The sequence below is a fragment of the Gobio gobio genome (genome assembly GCF_949357685.1).
Source record: "Gobio gobio genome assembly, chromosome: 2".
In the NCBI taxonomy this organism is placed as follows: domain Eukaryota; kingdom Metazoa; phylum Chordata; class Actinopteri; order Cypriniformes; family Gobionidae; genus Gobio; species Gobio gobio.
Genome location: NC_137098.1, coordinates 32,349,941 through 32,372,618, shown reverse-complemented (window position 1 = coordinate 32,372,618; position 22,678 = coordinate 32,349,941). Strand labels below are relative to the sequence as shown.

The 22,678-nt window shown below is 38.2% G+C and overlaps 1 protein-coding gene across 2 annotated transcripts; it reads left to right on the top strand.

Annotated features, from left to right (window-relative positions):
• The first annotated feature begins 6,448 nt into the window (after positions 1-6,448).
• On the top strand, positions 6,449-21,861 carry rassf7b (Ras association domain family member 7b). Of its 2 annotated transcripts, none has more exons than XM_079842811.1 (6): positions 6,449-6,722; positions 15,505-15,651; positions 16,529-17,412; positions 20,441-20,597; positions 20,739-20,846; positions 21,575-21,861. In XM_079842811.1, exons 2-6 carry the CDS (start codon positions 15,549-15,551, stop codon positions 21,604-21,606), a joined length of 1,284 nt encoding a protein of 427 aa, XP_079698937.1. In that variant the 5' UTR covers positions 6,449-6,722; positions 15,505-15,548; the 3' UTR covers positions 21,607-21,861. The 2 variants fall into 2 exon arrangements, with proteins under 2 accessions (XP_079698937.1, XP_079698938.1); XM_079842812.1 differs by having other exon boundaries at positions 6,451-6,722; positions 15,502-15,651; positions 21,575-21,857.
• The last annotated feature ends 817 nt before the right edge of the window (positions 21,862-22,678 follow it).

The window sequence follows — 22,678 nt, the reverse complement described above, 5'->3', positions numbered from 1 at the left end:
AGAAGTATATTTTTTTGTAATGAAAGCTGCAGACAGATCACACACGATGAGGGGTCCTGAAAGATAATGCATGACATTTTATTAGCCTAATTATTTTACATGTTGCATCAGGTGGGTTTCTTTCTTTGATTGTTGTTGATCAGCAACCAAAGTATGCCAACAAAGTAAGAATGAAATAGTTTACTTGAATAATGGTGACTGAGGTGCCACAATTCTTTAGGCTATCTATTGAGAGGTTTGGATTGTTAACGTTAAATGCATTGTGCTTTTGAGCTATTAGTCTTCATTTGTTTCGTTACGGCGTTTATCACTTTCAGACTTTATTTGTGCCATGTCTAACAAGTGCAAGATGTTCCATTGTAGATAATGGTGGCTGCAGCCTCATGAGTGATGTGATCCTCTTCCCCTCTCTGTCATGTAAATTCAGAGCAAACATAGAGACATCAAGGTGGCCATGTTGATAGTGAAAGCATAAAACAGGCAAATGTATCTCTGCAGGCCTTCTTGAACATCACCTCTAGAGATGCAACAAGTTGGCATAATTTCTTTAAAATTTAAAAAACACTTGAAAGTTTGCTTGTGTGGCAGTAATCATTTGTATGTAAATGATTTCTGTAAGAAATGTTGTGTTATGTATACATATTATCCCAAGAGCCCATGCAGGATATCATTGTATTGATTGTTTTAGTATGTTAAAGGGTTAGTTCACCCAAAAATGAAAATTCTGTCATTAATTACTCACCCTCATGTCGTTGGACACCCGTAAGACCTCCGTTCATATTCGGAACACAAATGAAGATATTTTAGTTGAAAGCTGATGGCTGAGAAAGGCTTCACACAGGCCTCCATTGGCATTCAGTACATTGACACTTCCAAGATCCATGAAAGGCACTTAAAACGTCGTTACAAAGTCTATCTCACCACAGTGGCTCTACAATAATCATACAATGCGACGACAATAGTTTTTGTGCGCAAAAAAAAATCAAAATAACACCTTTATCCAACTTGTTCTCGACTTCCGTGTGCGCCTCCACGACGCATGCGCGAGAATATGACGCAGATCCGGCGTTCGGACATATGACCCAGAAGCGATTTGTTTACGAGCAGAGGAAGACGCGCGTGTCTAAGCTGTTGGATTTTACATTGAACGTGCTTTAGGTCTCGGCGTAGTGCTCAAAATGGAGCTTAAGTGTGTATTTCCTCGATTTCCGAACACCGGCGCTACGTCATATTCTCGCGCATGCGTCGTGGAGGCACACACGGAAGACAAAAACAAGTTGGATAAAGGTGTTATTTTGATTTTTTTTTGCGCACAAAAACTATTGTCGTCGCATTGTATGATTATTGTAGAGCCACTGTGGTGAGATAGACTTTGTAACGACGTTTTAAGTGCCTTTCATGGATCTTGGAAGTGTCAATGTACTGAATGCCAATGGAGGCCTGTGTGAAGCCTTTCTCAGCCATCAGCTTTCAACTAAAATATCTTCATTTGTGTTCCGAATATGAACGGAGGTCTTACGGGTGTCCAACGACATGAGGGTGAGTAATTAATGACAGAATTTTCATTTTTGGGTGAACTAACCCTTTAACTATGCTATTCAGTGTGTTTACCTGCTTTGTCTAGGGAGTTTCACGTTTTATGTTGAGGGTAGATGCATTTCATGTGTTAATGTGACATTTGAAAGGTTTAGTTCACAACGCAACCAATTACAGAAACGCACTGCAAATACTCACAATACAACCAAATACAGAAACACTCTGCAACAACTCACAATGCAACCAAATAAGAAACACACTGCAAATACTCACAACGCAATGAAATAAGATACACACTGCAAATACTCACAAGGCAATGGAAAAGAGAAACGCTCTGCAAATACTCACAACGCAACCAAATACAGAAATGCTCTGCAAATACTCACAACGCAATGAAATAAAGAAATGCACTGCAAATACTTACAATGCAATGAAATACAGAAATGCACTGCAAATACTCACAACGCAACCAAATACAGAAACCCACTCCAAATACTCACAATGCAACCAAATAAGAAAGGCACTGCAAATACTCACAACCCCACCAAATACAGAAACGCTCTGCAAATACTCACAATGCAACCAAATACAGAAACACACTGCAAATACTCACAAAGCAACCAAATACAGAAACGCACTGCAAATACTCACAACGCAACCAAATAAGAAAGGCACTGCAAATACTCACAACGCAACCAAATACAGAAACACACTGCAAATACTCACAACCCCACCAAATACAGAAACGCTCTGCAAATACTCACAATGCAACCAAAAACAGAAACGCTCTGCAAATACTCACAATGCAACCAAATACAGAAACGCTCTGCAAATACTCACAACGCAACTAAATAAGAAAGGCACTGCAAATACTCACAACGCAACCAAATACAGAAACACACTGCAAATACTCACAACCCCACCAAATACAGAAACGCTCTGCAAATACTCACAATGCAACCAAAAACAGAAACGCTCTGCAAATACTCACAACCCCACCAAATACAGAAACGCTCTGCAAATACTCACAATGCAACCAAAAACAGAAACGCTCTGCAAATACTCACAACGCAACCAAATAAGAAAGGCACTGCAAATACTCACAACGCAACCAAATACAGAAACACACTGCAAATACTCACAACCCCACCAAATACAGAAACGCTCTGCAAATACTCACAATGCAACCAAATACAGAAACACACTGCAAATACTCACAAAGCAACCAAATACAGAAACGCACTGCAAATACTCACAACGCAACCAAATAAGAAAGGCACTGCAAATACTCACAAAGCAACCAAATACAGAAACACACTGCAAATACTCACAACCCCACCAAATACAGAAACGCTCTGCAAATACTCACAATGCAACCAAAAACAGAAACGCTCTGCAAATACTCACAACGCAACCAAATAAGAAAGGCACTGCAAATACTCAAAACGCAACCAAATACAGAAACACACTGCAAATACTCACAACCCCACCAAATACAGAAACGCTCTGCAAATACTCACAACCCCACCAAATACAGAAACGCTCTGCAAATACTCACAATGCAACCAAAAACAGAAACGCTCTGCAAATACTCACAACGCAACCAAATACAGAAACGCTCTGCAAATACTCACAACGCAACCAAATAAGAAAGGCACTGCAAATACTCACAACGCAACCAAATACAGAAACACACTGCAAATACTCACAACCCCACCAAATACAGAAACGCTCTGCAAATACTCACAACCCCACCAAATACAGAAACGCTCTGCAAATACTCACAATGCAACCAAAAACAGAAACGCTCTGCAAATACTCACAATGCAACCAAAAACAGAAACGCTCTGCAAATACTCACAACGCAACCAAATAAGAAAGGCACTGCAAATACTCACAACGCAACCAAATACAGAAACACACTGCAAATACTCACAACCCCACCAAATACAGAAACGCTCTGCAAATACTCACAATGCAACCAAAAACAGAAACGCTCTGCAAATACTCACAATGCAACCAAATACAGAAACGCTCTGCAAATACTCACAATGCAACCAAATAAGAAACGCACAGCAAATACTCACAACCCCACCAAATACAGAATCACTCTGCAAATACTCACAATGCAACCAAATACAGAAACGCTCTGCAAATACTCACAATGCAACCAAAAACAGAAACGCTCTGCAAATACTCACAACCCCACCAAATACAGAAACGCTCTGCAAATACTCACAATGCAACCAAAAACAGAAACGCTCTGCAAATACTCACAACGCAACCAAATAAGAAAGGCACTGCAAATACTCACAACGCAACCAAATACAGAAACACACTGCAAATACTCACAACCCCACCAAATACAGAAACGCTCTGCAAATACTCACAATGCAACCAAATACAGAAACACACTGCAAATACTCACAACCCCACCAAATACAGAAACGCTCTGCAAATACTCACAATGCAACCAAAAACAGAAACGCTCTGCAAATACTCACAACGCAACCAAATACAGAAACGCTCTGCAAATACTCACAACGCAACCAAATAAGAAAGGCACTGCAAATACTCACAACGCAACCAAATACAGAAACACACTGCAAATACTCACAACCCCACCAAATACAGAAACGCTCTGCAAATACTCACAACCCCACCAAATACAGAAACGCTCTGCAAATACTCACAATGCAACCAAAAACAGAAACGCTCTGCAAATACTCACAATGCAACCAAAAACAGAAACGCTCTGCAAATACTCACAACGCAACCAAATAAGAAAGGCACTGCAAATACTCACAACGCAACCAAATACAGAAACACACTGCAAATACTCACAACCCCACCAAATACAGAAACGCTCTGCAAATACTCACAATGCAACCAAAAACAGAAACGCTCTGCAAATACTCACAATGCAACCAAATACAGAAACGCTCTGCAAATACTCACAATGCAACCAAATAAGAAACGCACAGCAAATACTCACAACCCCACCAAATACAGAATCACTCTGCAAATACTCACAATGCAACCAAATAAGAAACGCTCTGCAAATACTCACAACCCCACCAAATACAGAAACGCTCTGCAAATACTCACAACCCCACCAAATACAGAAATGCACTGCAAATACTCACAATGCAACCAAATACAGAAGTGCGCTGCAAATACTCACAACACACATACGATCAGGATGTTAAAATATACAAAACACTCATCTCTCAGCATCTCAAAAACATCACTGATGAGTAGATATTGAATAATAAGCAAGCATGTCACAGCCAGGTTTTTCACTTTTTGTGAATATTTGCAGTGTGTTTTATATTTGGTTCAGCACTTGTGTTGTCAAACTTATTAATTTTGGTGTTTTTTCTATTTGCATGTTTTCTTCAATTACAGCGTGTTGAGCTTTGTGTTATTTGCAATACGTTTGTTTATTTGGTTGCATTGTGAGTATTTACAGCACATCTGTTGTTGATGGAGAGGAAGATTGATAAAGAGGTTTTCTTAATTTGCTGATGTGTTTTCTTCAGTTGCGGCTCTTTGAGCTCTCTTGGGCATCGTAGTAAAGACATCATACAAGTAATCCATGTGACTCCTAGTTTAACAATAATATGATGCAATGCGAGTGCTTTTGCTTTGTTTGCGCAGAAAAAACAGAATTTACCACTAAGTCTGATGCACGTCTTCATTTGTGTTCTGAAGATGAATGCTTGTCTTATGGGTTTGAGACGACATGAGGGTGAGTAATTAATGACAGAATTTCAATTTTTGGGTGAACTATCCCTTTAATGGTCATGTAGCACAACAAGTGTTTAAAACATTTTTATAGCACTTTAATACTTTTATTCAGTAAGGATGCAAAACGGTTTCCACAAAAATATTAAGCAGCACAGCTGTTTTCAACATTGATAATAATAAGAAATGTATAATAATAATATATAATATTAAAATGTAATAATATTTCACAATATTAATGTTTTGATCAAAATGAAACCAAAAAAAACAATTCAGACTTGGTAAGCAAAAGAGACTTCTTTCAAAAACATTACAGACCACAAACTTTTGATCAGTTGTGTACATTTTTCTCCTAGCAGAAAATAAAAGTAGAGAGACTTACAGATTATCAAAAAAAGATGCAATGTGTGTTTTTTTTTTTACTTGGGCTGGTAAGCAATTGCCTAGCAACCACCCAAAACACCTTATCAACCTTGCAGCAACGTGTTACAAAACACTTACAAGACCTTAGCAACCACATAGAAAGACACTGGAAATGGCACAACACCTTAAAATGATGGCAACAATCTTTGCATGGGAAAGCATCACCACTGTCCCCCCCCCCCCCCCCCCCCCCCCAAAGGGAAATGTGAACATACATTTTTTGTCCTTTTACTGATATTTGTTACAGCTTGCAGATTAATGATCCCCAGTATTAAAATGAAAAGTTGGGAAAACATTCAGCTTAAGATACAAACCAGAACACCCTACTAACCACTTATAACATTCACATTTTAGGAATTGCACAAATTACAAAAATTACAATGCACAAAAAAACTCAAAACAACGTATATACCTCATAGCAATGGCCTGGTAACTGCCCACATCCTATTGTACATTTACATTTTCTTACAGGCAGGTATCATCTGTAAGTTATAAGGAGGAAGCTATTCAGTTTATAGAGGAAGCTAAATTGTTTAATTTATACAGGAACACAATGACCACAATTATGTCACATAAATACAAAAATAAAAATAAAGTAATACTAAGTGTACGCTGCCAGTTTTACTAACCGTGCTAAGATCTTGACACAATACTTTCAGAGAGAATGAGAAACAGGGCAGAGAGAGAGAGAGAGAGTGAGAGAGAGAGAGATATAATGAGAGCACTTTTGCTGGTGTTACCTGTGGAGGGGGAGGAGCATGGGAAGGCTGTGGTATGTGTCAGCTTTGGAGAGAGCGGAAAGAGCGAGTCATTTTCAAGAGACGAAACGAGTAGTGCGCCATTAATCCTGCTCCTATAGATACAGGAAAAACAACAACCTGTTGGACACCAACATCTCCGTTACAGGTTAACTCTGTGATTTTACATTAGACGCGCTTTAGGACGGTACTTTTTGAAATTTATTCATCATGGTAACCAGGAAGGGGGACACACAGAAGCAAGCTTTCAACTCTAAGGTAAATATAGCTTTGCTTCTGACCAGCAGGTTTGTCTAGTTAGTCTACAGACTTAACAATAAAATGTGCCAAAATTTACACAGGTGTTTCCATCCTGTCTGGAAAGGAAAGTGGCTCAAACAAGGAATAAGTAGCTGAAAATGTTTGTTTTGGATTATGTCATTGATTTTAATCAGTAACAAGGAAATGAAAATAATTGACAGAAACCTCGTACAGAGAATGAGTTAACCTTTACTGTTTGGAAGCAGTCTGTTACCTGTTAAACTCAATGAGGTTACCAGGTTTTGTAAAAAAACCTGTTTTTATTAATGAAAAGGGAAAACATGCCTGAAGGTAATTACTCAGAATGGGTTAACTGTGTATTGTCCATGGCTAATGCAGCACATTGACTGTTGGACTGTGAGGATTGTCCAATATGAGTTGTGCTTTTCTCAGTGAAAACTGCTGTGCTCAGTTCCTTTGACTCATTCTGTCACTTGTGTAATTGTAGACTTGAATAATGCCTGAGTAAATTACTACCCGGATTTAACTCTGTAGAGTTTGTATTTGTGATTTGATAAGGGTCTGTTTGTTTAACCATCTGGGCATAGTGCTGTGTCCGATGATATTTCTTCGATTAAGTGTTTTGTTTTTGTTTTTTTTTACTTTTCCTTGAAAATGTAACATCAAAGTGCGAGAGACTGGAAAATTACAAAACATAGCCATAATGTATCTTTTTCTATGAATTTTTTAAAAATATTTGAAGTTTAGTTTCATAAATAAATGAATGAATGAAATACATTTGCAAAGCTGGTAATCAGCCATCTAGATTAAAAATAATCATTTTGTCTTTTTTGATACTTTACCTTTACTTTTTCATTTACCTTTGCAATATGCTCATTTCATGTGCCCAACAAACCTTGATGATTTGACGAATTTATTAACTTAATTACATCATTCACCATCTACATGAGTAGATTCTTCTCCACATTCTTTCCTCGAATAATTCAAGGAAATATATCTGATTACATAAATGTCCATTTAAATTCTGCTGCATTCCAATCACCTGACAAAATGATGTCATATATTTGGATATGCAAAACAAACTACAAAGTCGCGTCTACTGCTCTCTGCACACTTTGAAAATGGTGGATGTGAGAATAGTGTATTCTAATTGATGCAGTTTGTGTATTTTGACATGTGTTTTAGAAGCATTAGTGACGAAATCAACGTGTGATAAAAGAAAGAGCAGTCTGATTTATGTTCCTGCAGCTCAAGGCTACGAATCATGTCGTAAATTTAGTGGAGAGGTTGTCTCACTCTGAGGATGGTTTGAAAGAGAGGACCACTCCCAACCTAAAATGAGTTTGTGGTTATTTTTTGTGGGGAAATGCCAGTAAATAAGAGATTTCCAGCAGGGATTTGCATAGTCCAGGGGGGTATGCAGATTTAATTGGTACTTAGAAAGATCTAGATTTTTTACTATGTTTAACCTATAAAACAAAAACGCCTTACAATAAAAACAGCCTATTGACTAATCACAATGCTTAAAAAAAAAAAAAAAAAAAAAGTATTTTAATGATAATGCTAAAAGGAACACACTTTTGGTTTGGTGGCAGTGAAGAGGTACTTGAGCATTAGCGATGAGACTGTGACTCTGAATTAGAATTGATAATGCACTTATCACACAGAAGTTTACTTTAACCTCTTACTACCGTTTCCTTTTTTAACTAGAGGGTTCTAAGAATACTCGTGTTACTTTTCTACATAAACTTGGCCTGGAATTCTTTAGCAGGAAAAGTGAGGTTGATGCACCTGAAATGCTGCATACCAACAGGTATCGTACTTTGTTTGGAGATACTATTTACTCGCAGTCGTCAATGAACTCACATGAGAGGGAGGGAGCACACTCCTTCTGCACACAATGGGGATGGTTTAGATATGCTGATCTACGTCAGAAGGCCAGTTTCACCCCTTTAACACAAGAAACCTAACGCCTGTGAGACACATCCCTAAGCCTGATTCTGACTGGTTCACATAACAAGTGGAATTCAGACAGTTAAAACATTTTTCTTGGTTCTCATTGTTCACTGAGTGAGAAAGCCATCAACGTACAGTCTCTATTTTAGTGTTGGTGAACTATCAAATGACATTTCAGGTCAAAAAAGAGAGTTCCCTATAGGTCATTCAGCTGTCAAGACATGTAGAGGTCTTATGACCACAATGGATTATCTGTCATCATCAGACGGAAGAAAGAGCATGAAACCTGTATTTCTAGTTTGCCATATGTTTCTGGTAGCATGTGCCCTCCTGGGTACTCTTCAAAGCTCATGTTGACAGGGAAACATGAGAAAAGGGATGGTTTTCCCAAGCATATTTGAACTTCAAAAACACCATATTCAAACAACTGACAGTTCAAACTTACCCATAGAAGAAATTGATGTTAGTAATTTAACTAACTACCTTCTTGTCTTAATTTGTTATATGATATAAAGTGTAAGTCCCTTGATGCCGGTTCATTACTAGATTCGTAGTTCTTCACATAATAATACATTACTGAGTCCGTAGAGTCAGAACTACGGAATCTTTGATGTTCCTGTTCATGATACTGGTTTAGGGTTTATGGTCTTAATTTCAGGAATGGGATGTCTAGGCAAAAAGTAGGCAGATTTCATGGGTCTCCACACTTCATGGCAGATTTGTGTAGTTTAAAAGACACTGGGAGTATAACAGAGACCAGGATCTGCTGACAGAGGTGATAGTGTGGGATTACACACACATCATCAGATCTGCTACAGACAAAGTTCACAAAGTTTGCTGATTTTGAAGTTTGTTTAATAGGTTTAAACGTGTATTTCTTATTCTTCTTTAAAGTGAATTAGAGGTCTTGAGCTTTTTAAAGGATTTCAAAATGAAAATGTCCTGATCTTTTACTCACCCCCATCTCATCCAAGATGTTCATGTCTTTCTTTCGTCAGTCGAAAATATATATATAGGAAATATATGAAATATATTTTTCTCCACACCATAGACTTCCATGACAACCAAAATGTTGACGCTCCAAATCAATGCAGTTTCAAAGGGCTTCGAAGGGCTTTAGAGGCTCTGCACGATCCTAGACAAGGAATAGCGAAACGATCGTCATTTTCAAGAAAAAATACAAATGTATATACTTTTTAACCTAAATTGCTCATCTTGCGCTGCTCTGCGGCTCGCCAGTGATTAGACAATCACGGCAAAAAACGTCACACTAGACGTAGCCGGAAGTACCGCCCCAAGCAAAAATGTTCATTTTGAAGTGAACTAATCCTTTAATGCATTGTGTGAGGGGCTCAGCCACTGACACCATTTGCAACTTAACAGAACATGTTCCACTTTGTACCTTTACAGAGCTTTTTGTTTTGTAGTCTTACATTTTTAGAATAGCTGTTTTGGATTTATGAGTAAAACAAGATATGTAACATAGAGATTTCAGTAACACTTTATTTTAAGGTGATGTAGTAGTGATGTTGTAATTACATGGTAATAACACTAAATTATGCATAATTACAAGTAACTAACCTTAAACCAAACCCTAAACGTAACTCTATAGTAAGTAGTTAATAAATATTACTCATTTGAGTAAGTACGGTGTCATCACATCAACTTAAAATAGTATAACCGAGATTTCCAGTTTTTGCTTTACAAGTACAACAAATTACACATGATCATACCTCAATTGTGAATTTTTAAACCGTTGTGTTTTTTAATGTTTTATTAACAAAGTTTGGGAGGAGCATGTTCAGATAATCTAACCAATCAGCACGAGAGGAGGCATATATGTAGAGGCGACTTACCTCGGTTCCACGACAGTTTTCCAGCGTACCTCCTCCACCCCAACTTCTCACTCTCGATTATTCCTATCCCATCCAGGGATACGGGGGATAACTCTGGGTTCAGGCTAAATTCCGAGGCCTCTCCTCTGCTCTGACAGCACGCCAAATCTGATTATATGTAAATGTGAACTAGTGAAAAACTAGTCATGCTAAATAAGAACTGCATTTACCACAAGGATGATAATATGCTTGATGAATCAGATGACCTTTGTCCTTTGCAGTAATAAAAACAGAACTATTGGCAACTGTTGCATTAATGCATTGTGTTTATTGCACCATCTAGCTTTTTCATTGTATTGTAATGATATAGCTGTCACGAGTAGAAATGAACACCTCCTTTATGAAAATCGAATGTTTTTTCACAATGACACATACTACAAGGGATTTCACACATACAGCTTTAGGCCATCATAAAGTTCTGCAGGAGAAGTTGTGATTGCTCTGTGCTGTTTACAGTATTAAAGGCTGGTTCAGAATGTGCTTCGAGTTCCACTGCACTTCTTTATAAATTTAAACATGCTCTAGATGGATGGTTTGCAGAGCATCTTGCTCTTGCTGCTTTTTCAGCATCTCGCACAAAAGCCTCAAGAGGGTCTCGAGGCCCTGCCTTCTTTTTCATTCGTCTGCACTGCGACTCTGCGGTTGCACACAACCTGATCTCATGAAAAAACGCAACAATTTTACAAGATGAACCTAACCATCAGTGGGGAAGCTGTGATAGTCTTTTCTTCCCTATTGTGATGCATATCCGAGTGGAACGGCTTCTGGAACAAGAACAAAAATGTAGGACAGGACTTGATTTTGAACTGTCAGTTTTGATTTCATGGTGACTGTAAGCAAATTGTACAAAAACATAAATGAGATTGTACAAATTAGCCACCAAATTGCCAAAAAATAAAATAGTTCCGAATTACCATGAGAGTTTGTTGGTTGCATAGTTACTGTTGAGCAACATCGCATTGAAAACTGAGCTTTAAGTCATTTTTTAATGATTGACATCCTAAAAAAAGACTTGTGTGAACCACAGATATGGTCCAATACATTTATTAACCCTCTGGTGCTCTTCGTTTAGGGGTTGCATTGGTTGTCTTCCCGGTCATAAGTGACCGGACACCTAAAAATTAAACTTCCTCCAGCCCAGTAAAACCAATGCAATTTATTTTTCTTCAATAATATTTTTTCTATTTTCTTTTTTATTTTGAGATGATTTGATGGTACTTATTAATATGTATGCAATAATTATTGTCTATTTTTGCCTTTGAAAATAAAATATTTTCTTAATTTTTTTTACACTTTTTAAAAAAACAGTATTTCAGGTTAAAATAAAGTCTAGGCCTTCCAAATAATTTTTTTCAAGGCAGATTAGCGCCCTCTTTTGGAATTATTTAAGAAAACATGCAACCATGTGTGTAACCACTAGAGGTCTCAATGGAGAGGCTTGTGAATTCACTAGGTCTCTTTTGAGCACATTTAATGATTTTTTTTAGATGGTTTTGAATATATATTTAGAAAATCTCAAAGACTATTTTTTTATAAAGGTTTAAATATTTTTTTTCTTAGAAATAGTGATTTAAAGTGTTAGTTTATGCATCATGATAATAATAATAATAATAATAATAATAATAATAATGTATACAGTGTTTGAGTGGATGTGTCAATGTCACACTCTTGATGACTTTTTTCAGCATTGTGGCCGATTTGTAGATTGTAAACACAAAAATCCAGTGAATTGTTGTTCCAGTGAAATGTTTTTGCAGATTTCCCATTCATTTCCTTTGGTGGTCATTTTTGACCGAAGAGCACAAGTGGGAGTATTTTTTTTTTACGACCACTTAGCATGCTCGAATCATGCCCTCAATTTTTCTGTGTGTTCACAGTCCTAATGCCATGTTTCATATAATTCTGAAGAAGCTGTGATTTTTAAAAATTCTAAATGTGGTTCATAGGTTCAGTGGTTCATAGGTGTGTGTGTGTGTGTGTGTGTGTGTGTGTGTGTGTGTGTGTGTGTGTGTGTGTGTGTGTGTGTGTGTGTGTGTGTGTGTGTGTGTGTGTGTGTGTGTGTGTGTGTGTGTGTGTGTGTGTGTGTGTGTGTGTGTGTGTGTTTAAGTGTGCGTGTGTGCATGTGTGTGTGAGTGGATGTGTCAATATCACACTCTTGATGTTTTTGAGTGTCACCCCTTTACTGCTGTGTACTTTTTTCAGCATTGTGGCTGATCTGTTGATTGTACACACAAATATTCTGTGAATTTTTGTATTTTTGCCGATTTCCCATTCATTTCTTATGGTGGGTCATTTATGACCGAAGACAATGAACGTCACTATTTTTTTTACGACCACTTAGCATGCTCGGATCATGACCTACATTTTTTTGTGTGTTTACATACCTAATGCTAGAAAAGTCACTAAGTTTCATATCATTCCGATGAAGCTGTGATTTTTAAAATTTTAAAACAGAAAACGTTCTGGTCACAAATGACCGAAGAGCACCAGAGGGTTAAAATAAATCAGACTATTTTCATAATTTTACCGAATTCAATGTGTAAAAGCAGCTATGACTCTTATAAATACGTGAAATGTTCCAACATTTTAGCTTAACGTTTAATTAAGGCTAAATCTGTCAAGGTCATTTTGCTAAAATGAGTCAATGATTACAACATACAGAGGCGTGACTTAATGAAGCCAAAGACACGACGTCGCTGTTACAATATAGCATTATCAAATAAAAGCCACAAAACCTGAGCCATGTTCTTTGGAGAGACTTAAAGACAGACGCTATTTGTATTAAACTTTATCCTGTATCTGTATTGGTTATTGCCATTTTGTCAAATGAATGATCTAGTGTGAGAGGCAGAAGTGTTGTGACTGAGTACAGTACACACATTCTTTGAGCATGTGAGCACAGTTTCAAGGTTTACAGGAATGTGAAGGTTGGTTAATGATTGCCTCAGGAGTCAAGCATTATGCAGGTTGAGGACATGAGACACTAACTCACTAACTCACCTCACAGAGCAGATAAAAAAAAAACATAAGGACAGACCGCTTTTTAGAGATCCAGTGTCAACCTGTTCATTTGGCAGAAGCAAATGCAATGTTTCAAAATAGGGTTTGTGATTTTCAGATCATGCTCTAGGGTATCCTTGAAGCACTTTGATCTGTTGCATTTCACTCTTAAAAAATGTTTAATGTATGTGGTTTTTTGCAATGACTTCTCATTAATATGCTGGTTGAAGGGGATTATTGTCTTGCATTGGTGACATGACGAAGCAGTTGTTTTGAGAGATGCTCTCTGAAAAATACACCTGGTTCATTTACAGTCTAGATGGACATTTTTGTGCGGGCAGTTGTGGGGCAAGTCGGACTTGTTACCCGAAGGTCACGGGTTCAAGTCTCAGTACCGGCAGGAAATGTAGGTGGGGAGAGTGAATGAATAGCACTCTGTTCCACCCTCATTGCCCTTGAGCAAGACACCTAACCCCCCGGGTGTTCACGGCGTGTGTGTTCAATACTAACTGCTGTGTGTGTGCACTTGGATGGTGAAATGCAGAGCACAAACTCAGAGTATGGGACACCGTACTTGGCTACACATCACGTTACTCACTTTACCATGCATGTGGTGTCAGGTTGAAAAGGTGTTCATAGACCTTATTTAATTACAGCAGCGCCATTTTTTTTATTTTTAACAGGAATGAAAGCGAGGCTGTGAGGGATAGACACGTCTTCAGTGGGTTGCACTATTATTTAATGTGTTTTTGGATTGTTTTGCTGACGAAACACTGCAAAAATATATTTTATCTTTCCAAGAAATATCAGTTGACAAAAAAATCTTATTTAAACTCTTAGAATTATGAAAATTATAAGTTATTTAGCAGCTTTTTACAGCTGATGCCATTGAAAACACGGTAAGTCTATCCCACAGTAAAAATCCTTGCTTTCATACCTGTCATGGACGGTGCTGCTCTGAATAAGGTCTTTGGTACCACTTTTGAACCATGTTATTACAGCTACATGACATATGAATTTTCATTTTAACACATCTCTTTGATAAAAACATTATCTAACAGTAACAATGTTTATAATACATTTGGACATTCATTGGTTTAATCCATGGCACACTTTGCCATTATCTCACTTGTAAAGCAGCATTCCTCATCGAATACTAAAAACTTCTGAGTGTATTATTGTTCGGATTATATCTCATCATAGTTTTTGGTGAGTTAGTTTGATCTATTACATTGAACTGAAATGAGAGTTTTCCTTTCTAAAGGACAGAGAAGGGAACAGAATCAGGAAAGCTCCTAGTTTGAAGTGTGACCTGGGCCACTTCGTTTAAAAAACAATGGATCATTTTTGTTGAATCTAATATCTAACTTAATGGTTAGTTCACCCAAAAATGAATATTCTGTCATCATTTACTCACCCATGTAATTCCAAACAAATAAGACCCCTGTTCATCTTCAAAATACAAATGAAATAACACAATTAAATACATTTTTAATGAAAGTAATGTAAAAGTCCATTCAACCAAAACGTTGACACAACGCTCATTCATAGAGTACTATCCCTTTAACAAATCTCATCCATATCACTTAAAAGGTAATGCTGACTCCTGATATAAAGACTATAAAGGACAGTTCACATCCAAACCTGTTTCCCTACTTACATTGTCCCTTGATCATAGCACACAGTGTGATAATCAGTTCTTATGCATTTTAACAACAGAAATCAGTGTCTGACAGTTCATATGTGTATTTACATCACCGTCTTAACATAAAAATCTATTTTTCTTTTGTAATTTTTAAACTTTACAAACAATAAATGATTTATGCCTTTGGTTGTTTCTAAAGGGATGTTCTGTACCCTTTTGTTGTTTATTAAGTGCAGTTATTCTCTGTATTGTAAGTAATTGTTCTTCACAATCTGTTCAGCAGATCACTGTGATGTAGAGACGCTCCTCATTGACTTTCTCACAGTCATGGAGCTGAAGGTGTGGGTGGATGGCATTCCACGTGTCGTTTGTGGCCTTTCAGAAGATACATCTTGTCAGGATGTAGTCATTGCTCTTGCCCAGGCTATAGGTAAGTTATTAATGGGTTAGTTCACCCAAAAATGAAAATTCTGTCATTAATTACTTACCCTCATGTTGTTCAACACCCGTAAGACCTCCGTTCATCTTCGGAACACAAATTAAGATCTTTTAGTTGAAATCCGATGGCTCAGAAAGTCCTCTATTGGCACAATACACTTTACACTCTCAAGACCCATAAAAGGTACTAAAGACGTCGTTACAAAGTCCATCTCATTACAGTGGTTCTACAATAACTTTATGAAGCGACGAGAATAGTTTTTGTGCGCAAAAAAACCTAAATAACTACTTATATAGTGATGACCGATTTCAAAACACTGCATCATGAAGCTTCGAAGTGTTATGAATCAGCGAGTCGAATCATGATTCGGATCGCGTGTCAAACCGCCAAACTGCTGAAATCACGTGACTTTGGCGATCCAAACCTCTGAATCGACTCACTGATTCATAACGCTTCGAAGCTTCATGATGCAGTGTTTTGAAATCGGTCATCACTATATAAGTCGTTATTTCATTTTTTTTGCGCACAATAACTATTCTCGTCGCTTTATAAAGTTATTGTAGAACCACTGTAGTGAGATGGACTTTGTAACAATGTCTTTAGTACCTTTTATGGGTCTTGAGAGTGTACAGTGCATTGTGCCAATGGAGGCCTTTCTGAGCCATCGGATTTCAACTAAAATATCTTCATTTGCTTTCCGAAGATGAACGAAGGTCTTACGGGTGTCGAACGAGATGAGGTAAAGTAATTAATGACAGAATTTTCATTTTCGGGTGAACTAACCCTTTAAGTATCTCTCTTTCTCTGTTTATTTCTCATTAAGCTAATGCATATACATTTTAACATTTGCTCCTAATGTGCTCTCTAGGGCAAACTGGTCGGTATGTTCTCATCCAGAAACTACGGGATAAAGAACGGCAGCTTGTGGCCAATGAACGGCCATTGGAGTCCCTGGGTAAACTGGGTCAGTTGGGCAATGAAGTGCAATTCATCCTACGGCGCACCGGCCCCACAAGCAGTGAAGCCTCAGACCAAAGTCGAGCCCCGCAATTACCCAGACTCCCAGATCCGGTGCCCCTCAAACACAAAGAGCCAAAAAAAGCTCTTACTTTCAATCTTGGGCCCTCCACGTCACCCCGAACTCATGTAAAACAGGTTGAAAAACCACCCAGAGACTCCCAAGCACGAGGGGTGTCCCCATCTCCACCCTCGTCTCTTGCCCAAGCTGGTCCATCCAAAGACACACTTTATCAGCAGATTCTACGACAACAGGGGCAGCTACAGTCTCTGCATGGACAGCTGGAGGCTTTAGAGAGGGAGATGTCTGTTTTGGATCAGTCTCCTCCTCCAACTCTTTCCCCTGATCTCCTCGAGGAAATGGACCACCTACAGCAGTTTTTTAGGCGGAACGAAACTGAGCTGGCTCATGCGCAATACTGGGAAAAAGAATTTCAGTCTGAAGTTCAAAGAGAAAAGGACATTCTACGGAAAAAAAATGAACTCCATTTATCCCTAGACAAACACAGTCAAAGGCTGCATGACACAGACAGTCAATCTAAGCTGCTAGAGGGAGATATTCAGCTGCTTATTGAAACCAAGAGAAATGGTATGCTTCAAGCCAGACCCAGTGTTGAAGAATCTGTACTTATAGCGAAAGAACAACTGGACAACCATCAGCGTCAGGGGGCTGAACTGCAGGCATCAATTGAAGAAACAGAAAAGGTGTTAAGGCTGGCAGATGAACAACTGCAGGTGTGCATTTCTGTTTTTTATTACTCATAATGCTACGCACTTGTCATATTATCTGTTCCATTAGAGGTTACGTTTCTAATACCCGTTTTTTTTCCCCCCAAGTATAAAACACTTAAAAATGCATAATCCAATCAATGTATCCTCTCATATTATGAGACAATATTGCATGGGCTCACTGGCATTATTTGGAGGCTCTAGTACTTGCCCACCCAGAGTTATATGCTGCATCCAAATATGCATAATTCCCTACTTTTGTAGTATAAATAGTGCAATTAGACTGAAAATACCAAAAAGTAAAAGTGCACCTCAAATACTCAGATGATTCACAGATTTACCCGTAAAAACGAAGTGTAGAATGTTGGACATTTTTATCGCAGCTTTAATTACATTGCGAAGGGGGAGGGGCTATCAGATTCTGTTTCTGGATGCCAAAATAACCTTATAAAATGCATACACTAGATGGTTCAGTACATAGTGTATAGTGTATATTGCACCATTTGGAACACAACTATAGTATTTGAAAAACAGTAGTTAAAATCTACCCGGATGACTTACTACTTCCGCAGAGATTCTGGAGTATGCATTCGACGGACACTTTACTATCCCATGAAGCCACGGGTGAAGAGCTGTGAATGTGAGTGTAGCTATTCAACTGATGCCGTAGGTCACATGACAAAGCCTACATGGCAAATGTAGTACGCCCAGATTTCATTCATACTGCACATATTTATACTCTATATAGAACATACTCTATATACTATATATATATACTCTATATAGGACATACGTTAACGGTCACAAAGTAACTGTTTTTTCATCAAATGTAGTACCTCAGACAGAATGTGAATATTGGCATACTTGATTCTAATAGGTCTGTTTTATCATTTGGTGTTCTGATATTCTGTAATATCCTCCAACATCATGGGAACACTGTATAGACCTTAATCAGGGGAGTGCCATATTTGAGTTTTGGCAGGAATGAGAATGAGGCTGTGAAGGATAGAAGTACAGTGCACTCAGTGAATTGTACTGTTGTTTAAAAACAAACCAATTGTTCAGATGACAAAACATCTTTCCGAACAAAACTTTCAGCAGACAAAAGCTCTTTAAAACATTATTGAAAGTCAAAATGACTTGAACTAGGACCTTTACACGGTGCTTGCCATTGTAAAGACTGTAAGTCTATCCCTCACAGCCTCATTTTCATCCGTGTTAAATTCAATATGGCGTCTAATCTGACTAAGAGACATGCCTCTCGTATCACACCAAACTCGGCCTCTCTTGTTACAAAGCAAACGCAACTTCCGGCATCTTTCATCTCGGTTATTGATTGTAGTGAAAATGACCTCAGTGAACCATAGTGTAAATATTACTGTAATATTGTTGCTGTGTCAGTCTTGTTGCTAGCCTGATTATTTAGTAAATTTATATTAGTGGAAACTTTTTAAGATCATATACAGGTAGGATTATAAAGTAATTTCAACTCAACACTTCACCTATTTCGGGATCCTAATCATCCTGTTGGGGTTTATTTAATGGTAATGACTTGCTGACTATACAGTATCCTTTACATAAAACCTCTTTGTACTATTTGTTGCCTCACACCAGTACTTTAAATGCAGACACCCAAAGACATGTTGTGTGCACTCATCATGACTAACTGAACCTCAGGGCTCCATACACACTACTTCATTTGTTGTCTCACTCCCATCTGCAAGGGCAGTGCTATATTAATTCGTCCTACAGGTTGTTGATATTACCAACAATACTAGTCACACCTTTGATGGTTGAAACAAAAAAAGAAGAGTGAGTTTGTGGGGGGAGACAAAACTCATCTAGCTGTGCAAAGACAGCATCTTCAGGCTAAACATGCTTAGCTGTCATGCAAAAACATAAAATTAAAGGGTTAGTTCACCCAAAAATGAAAATTCTGTCATTAATTACTCACCCTCATGTCATTCAACACCTGTAAGACCTCCGTTCATATTCGGAACACAAATGAAGATATTTTAGTTGAAAGCTGATGGCTGAGAAAGGCTTCAGATAGGCCTCCAACATTTATACTCCCAAGACCCATAAAAGGCACTTAAAACGTCGTTACAAAGTCCATCTCACCACAGTGGCTCTACAATAACTTTACGATGCGACAACAATAGTTTTTGTGCGCAAAAAAAAATCAAAATAACACCTTTATCCAACTTGTTATTGTCTTCCGTGTATGCCTCCACGACGCATGCGCGAGAATATGACGTAGCGCCAGCGTTCGGGAATCCATGAAATGCACACTTAAGCCCCATTTTGAGCACTACGCCGAGACCTAAAGCACGATCAATGTAGAATCCAACAGCTTAGACACGCGCGTTTCCCTCTGCTTGTAAACAAATCGCTTCTGGGTCATGTGTCCGAACGCCGGATCTGCGTCATATTCTCGCGCATGCGTCGTGGAGGCACACACGGAAGACAATAACAAGTTGGATAAAGGTGTTATTTTGATTTTTTTTTGCGCACAAAAACTATTGTCGTCGCATCGTAAAATTATTGTGGAGTCACTGTGGTGAGATGGACTTTGTAATGACGTTTTAAGTGCCTTTAATGGGTCTTGAGAGTGTAAATGTACTGAATGCCAGTGGAGGCCTATCTGAAGCCTTTCTCAGCCATCAGCTTTCAACTAAAATATCTTCATTTGTGTTCCGAATATGAACGGAGGTCTTACGGGTGTCGAACGACATGAGGGTGAGTAATTAATGACAGAATTTTCATTTTTGGGTGAACTAACCCTTTAAGCATAAACCACAGTGCTGGCTTTATCTAACAATTATTTCTGATCGTTGTAGGTATGAAAGGTATGAAGAATGATATTTGAGACACATCGCTTGGCAGTTAGACCTCATTGTAGAGGTTAAATATGTGTAGGCATTTGATTACAAGAAAAGAGAACTATGTGATAAAGGATCATTGATGTTTGAAAGTCACTGCTTCAACTTCTTCCTTCAACCCAACACTGAATTTCTCTTATGTTCCTCTGTAGACTAAAACCATGGAAATGGATGATCTGAACAAGGAGCTACGCCAGTGTAACCTGCAGCAATTTATCCTGCAAACAGGAGTAACTCCAGCACAATCCAATCAGCAAACCGAAGAGATCGATTTTGCTCTCCTCAAGCCTGATGGACAAAGTGATGAAGGTGTGTAAAATGACAACCACTAGTCAGGTCTTTTCTACGACAATGGGGTTAATATGTTTTTATGAATGTCTTCCAAAATATTATCTGGTGGTTTTAGAAGAACTATACATAACCAAATAACTGACGCTGTGTTTATGACAGATTTAAATTCCTCCATCTTGGAGTTTAACCCTCGCACCACTGCCAAGCAAATCCTAGGGAACCCACGCAGCCTCCAGAACCCGCTTGTCTCCAGCCTTCATCCAGAGGGTGTGTATGTGTGAAACACAGCTTGCACACCGCTGCCCTCTGCTGGCCTAAGTCTTCTGCTTGTCCACCTCTACCTCTTCCTGCTTCTCAGAATGCACTTCTTCCTCTCTGGTGGCTTTGTATTGTCAATGGGCAATTTTCTGATTAGACAATTCAAGTGTACAGCCAAAAAGACAGATATTTGTTTTATTAATTAGTTATTTTTTTGAGCAAGAACACAAAAACAGCATGTTCACTTTGTCTTGTGGTTTCCTATAATCAGATAGCAAGCCTCTGTCTTGCTGCGTCAATCTACTACTGCAAAAAAACGATCACCTTCCCAGTTTTTGCTGAAACCTGCACTGCCTTGGGGTTCTCTCATGCAGGCTCACATGAATCATGAGCTACCAGTGTGCTCTGCTCCATGTTTCCTGCCTGGCACAAGTGTTTTATGTAGAAACAAATTAAGTAGGTATTAATTTCATGTCATGCCTCTGGTGGATGCTGCAACAGACTCAAGGCCAGGCTGTGAACTGTCTGACTGTAAATGGAACATTTTGATTTTGAGGTTTTATGCTGCTGTTTTTCTTTTCCTTTGTTTACATTTTCCACACCCTTCTTTCTTTATATCTTCCCTGTATCTGTGATATGAAGCATTACCGCCCCCATTTGTATTTAAAAAAACATGATTTCCAATCCTTCTCCATGAAGCCCAGAACCTCATTCCATTTTGTGTGTGTGTCTTGCAGTCCTGTCATCAAGAGAGACATCATGGCGATAAAGTCTGGAGTACAACCCCAAGGAATTATTCACTGTTCACTTTATATTATTTCTACTTAATTTTGTCTGATATATTAATGACATGTGTTTTGTATGATACTCTGTGAAATGCATTTGTGAAAAAATAAGAATAAGTCTATGTAAATACAGTGCTCTTGTAATTATTAAACAGATTAAGATTTTTGAATGTATTTTAACTATCTTCATATATTTCATTAACTAAAAACACCAAAATAAAAAGAAGTAATTGCAAGTTTTTAGGTTTATTGATTTCCCACGCTATAATTATAGATCTGCTACACCCGCTGGTACAGAACAAGTGGGGACATGCTACCGCCAATTTCTCTACAGAATGCTGCTGTGAGCATGTAAGATATTCTGCCGCATGAACAGACATACATAAATCCTGTAGCAGATAGACAGGTGGAGCTGGGGGAGGTTGAGGGTTTCAGAGGAACTCTGGTAATGCGCTGCAGGATCAGCTTAACAGCGAACACTGAACCAGACTATTTAAATGTTGAGCAAGCAATCTCATTGCCTGCAATATTAGCAGAGGCCAATCCGCTTGTGCCATGTGATTGCTAGCACATTGCATGTAAAAGATCTATCAGCCTACAGCCTATCTAGAGTTTCATGACTGAAGATATATATATATATATATATATACAGTGAGGAAAATAAGTATTTGAACACCCTGCTATTTTGCAAGTTCTCCCACTTAGAAATCATGGAGGGGTCTGAAATTGTCATCGTAGGTGCATGTCCACTGTGAGAGACATAATCTATAAAAAAAAAATCCAGAAATCACAATGTATGATTTTTTAACTATTTATTTGTATGATACAGCTGCAAATAAGTATTTGAACACCTGAGAAAATCAATGTTAATATTTGGTACAGTAGCCTTTGTTTGCAATTACAGAGGTCAAACGTTTCCTGTAGTTTCGATCAGGCACACACCGATCAGGCATAACATTATAACCACCTTTGCTAATATTGTGTTGGTCCCTTTTACTGCCAAAACAGTCCTGACCCATCAAGGCATGGACTCCACTAAAAGAATCTGCTGATAAC

Coding starts and splice junctions, on each gene's coding strand:
- rassf7b (XM_079842811.1), top strand. CDS start 15,549: ATGGAGCTGAAGGTGTGGGTGGATGGCATTCCACGTGTCGTTTGTGGC. Junction 17,413..20,440: donor TGGCAGATGAACAACTGCAG/GTGTGCATTTCT, acceptor GTTCCTCTGTAG/ACTAAAACCATGGAAATGGA. Junction 20,598..20,738: donor TGATGGACAAAGTGATGAAG/GTGTGTAAAATG, acceptor TGTTTATGACAG/ATTTAAATTCCTCCATCTTG.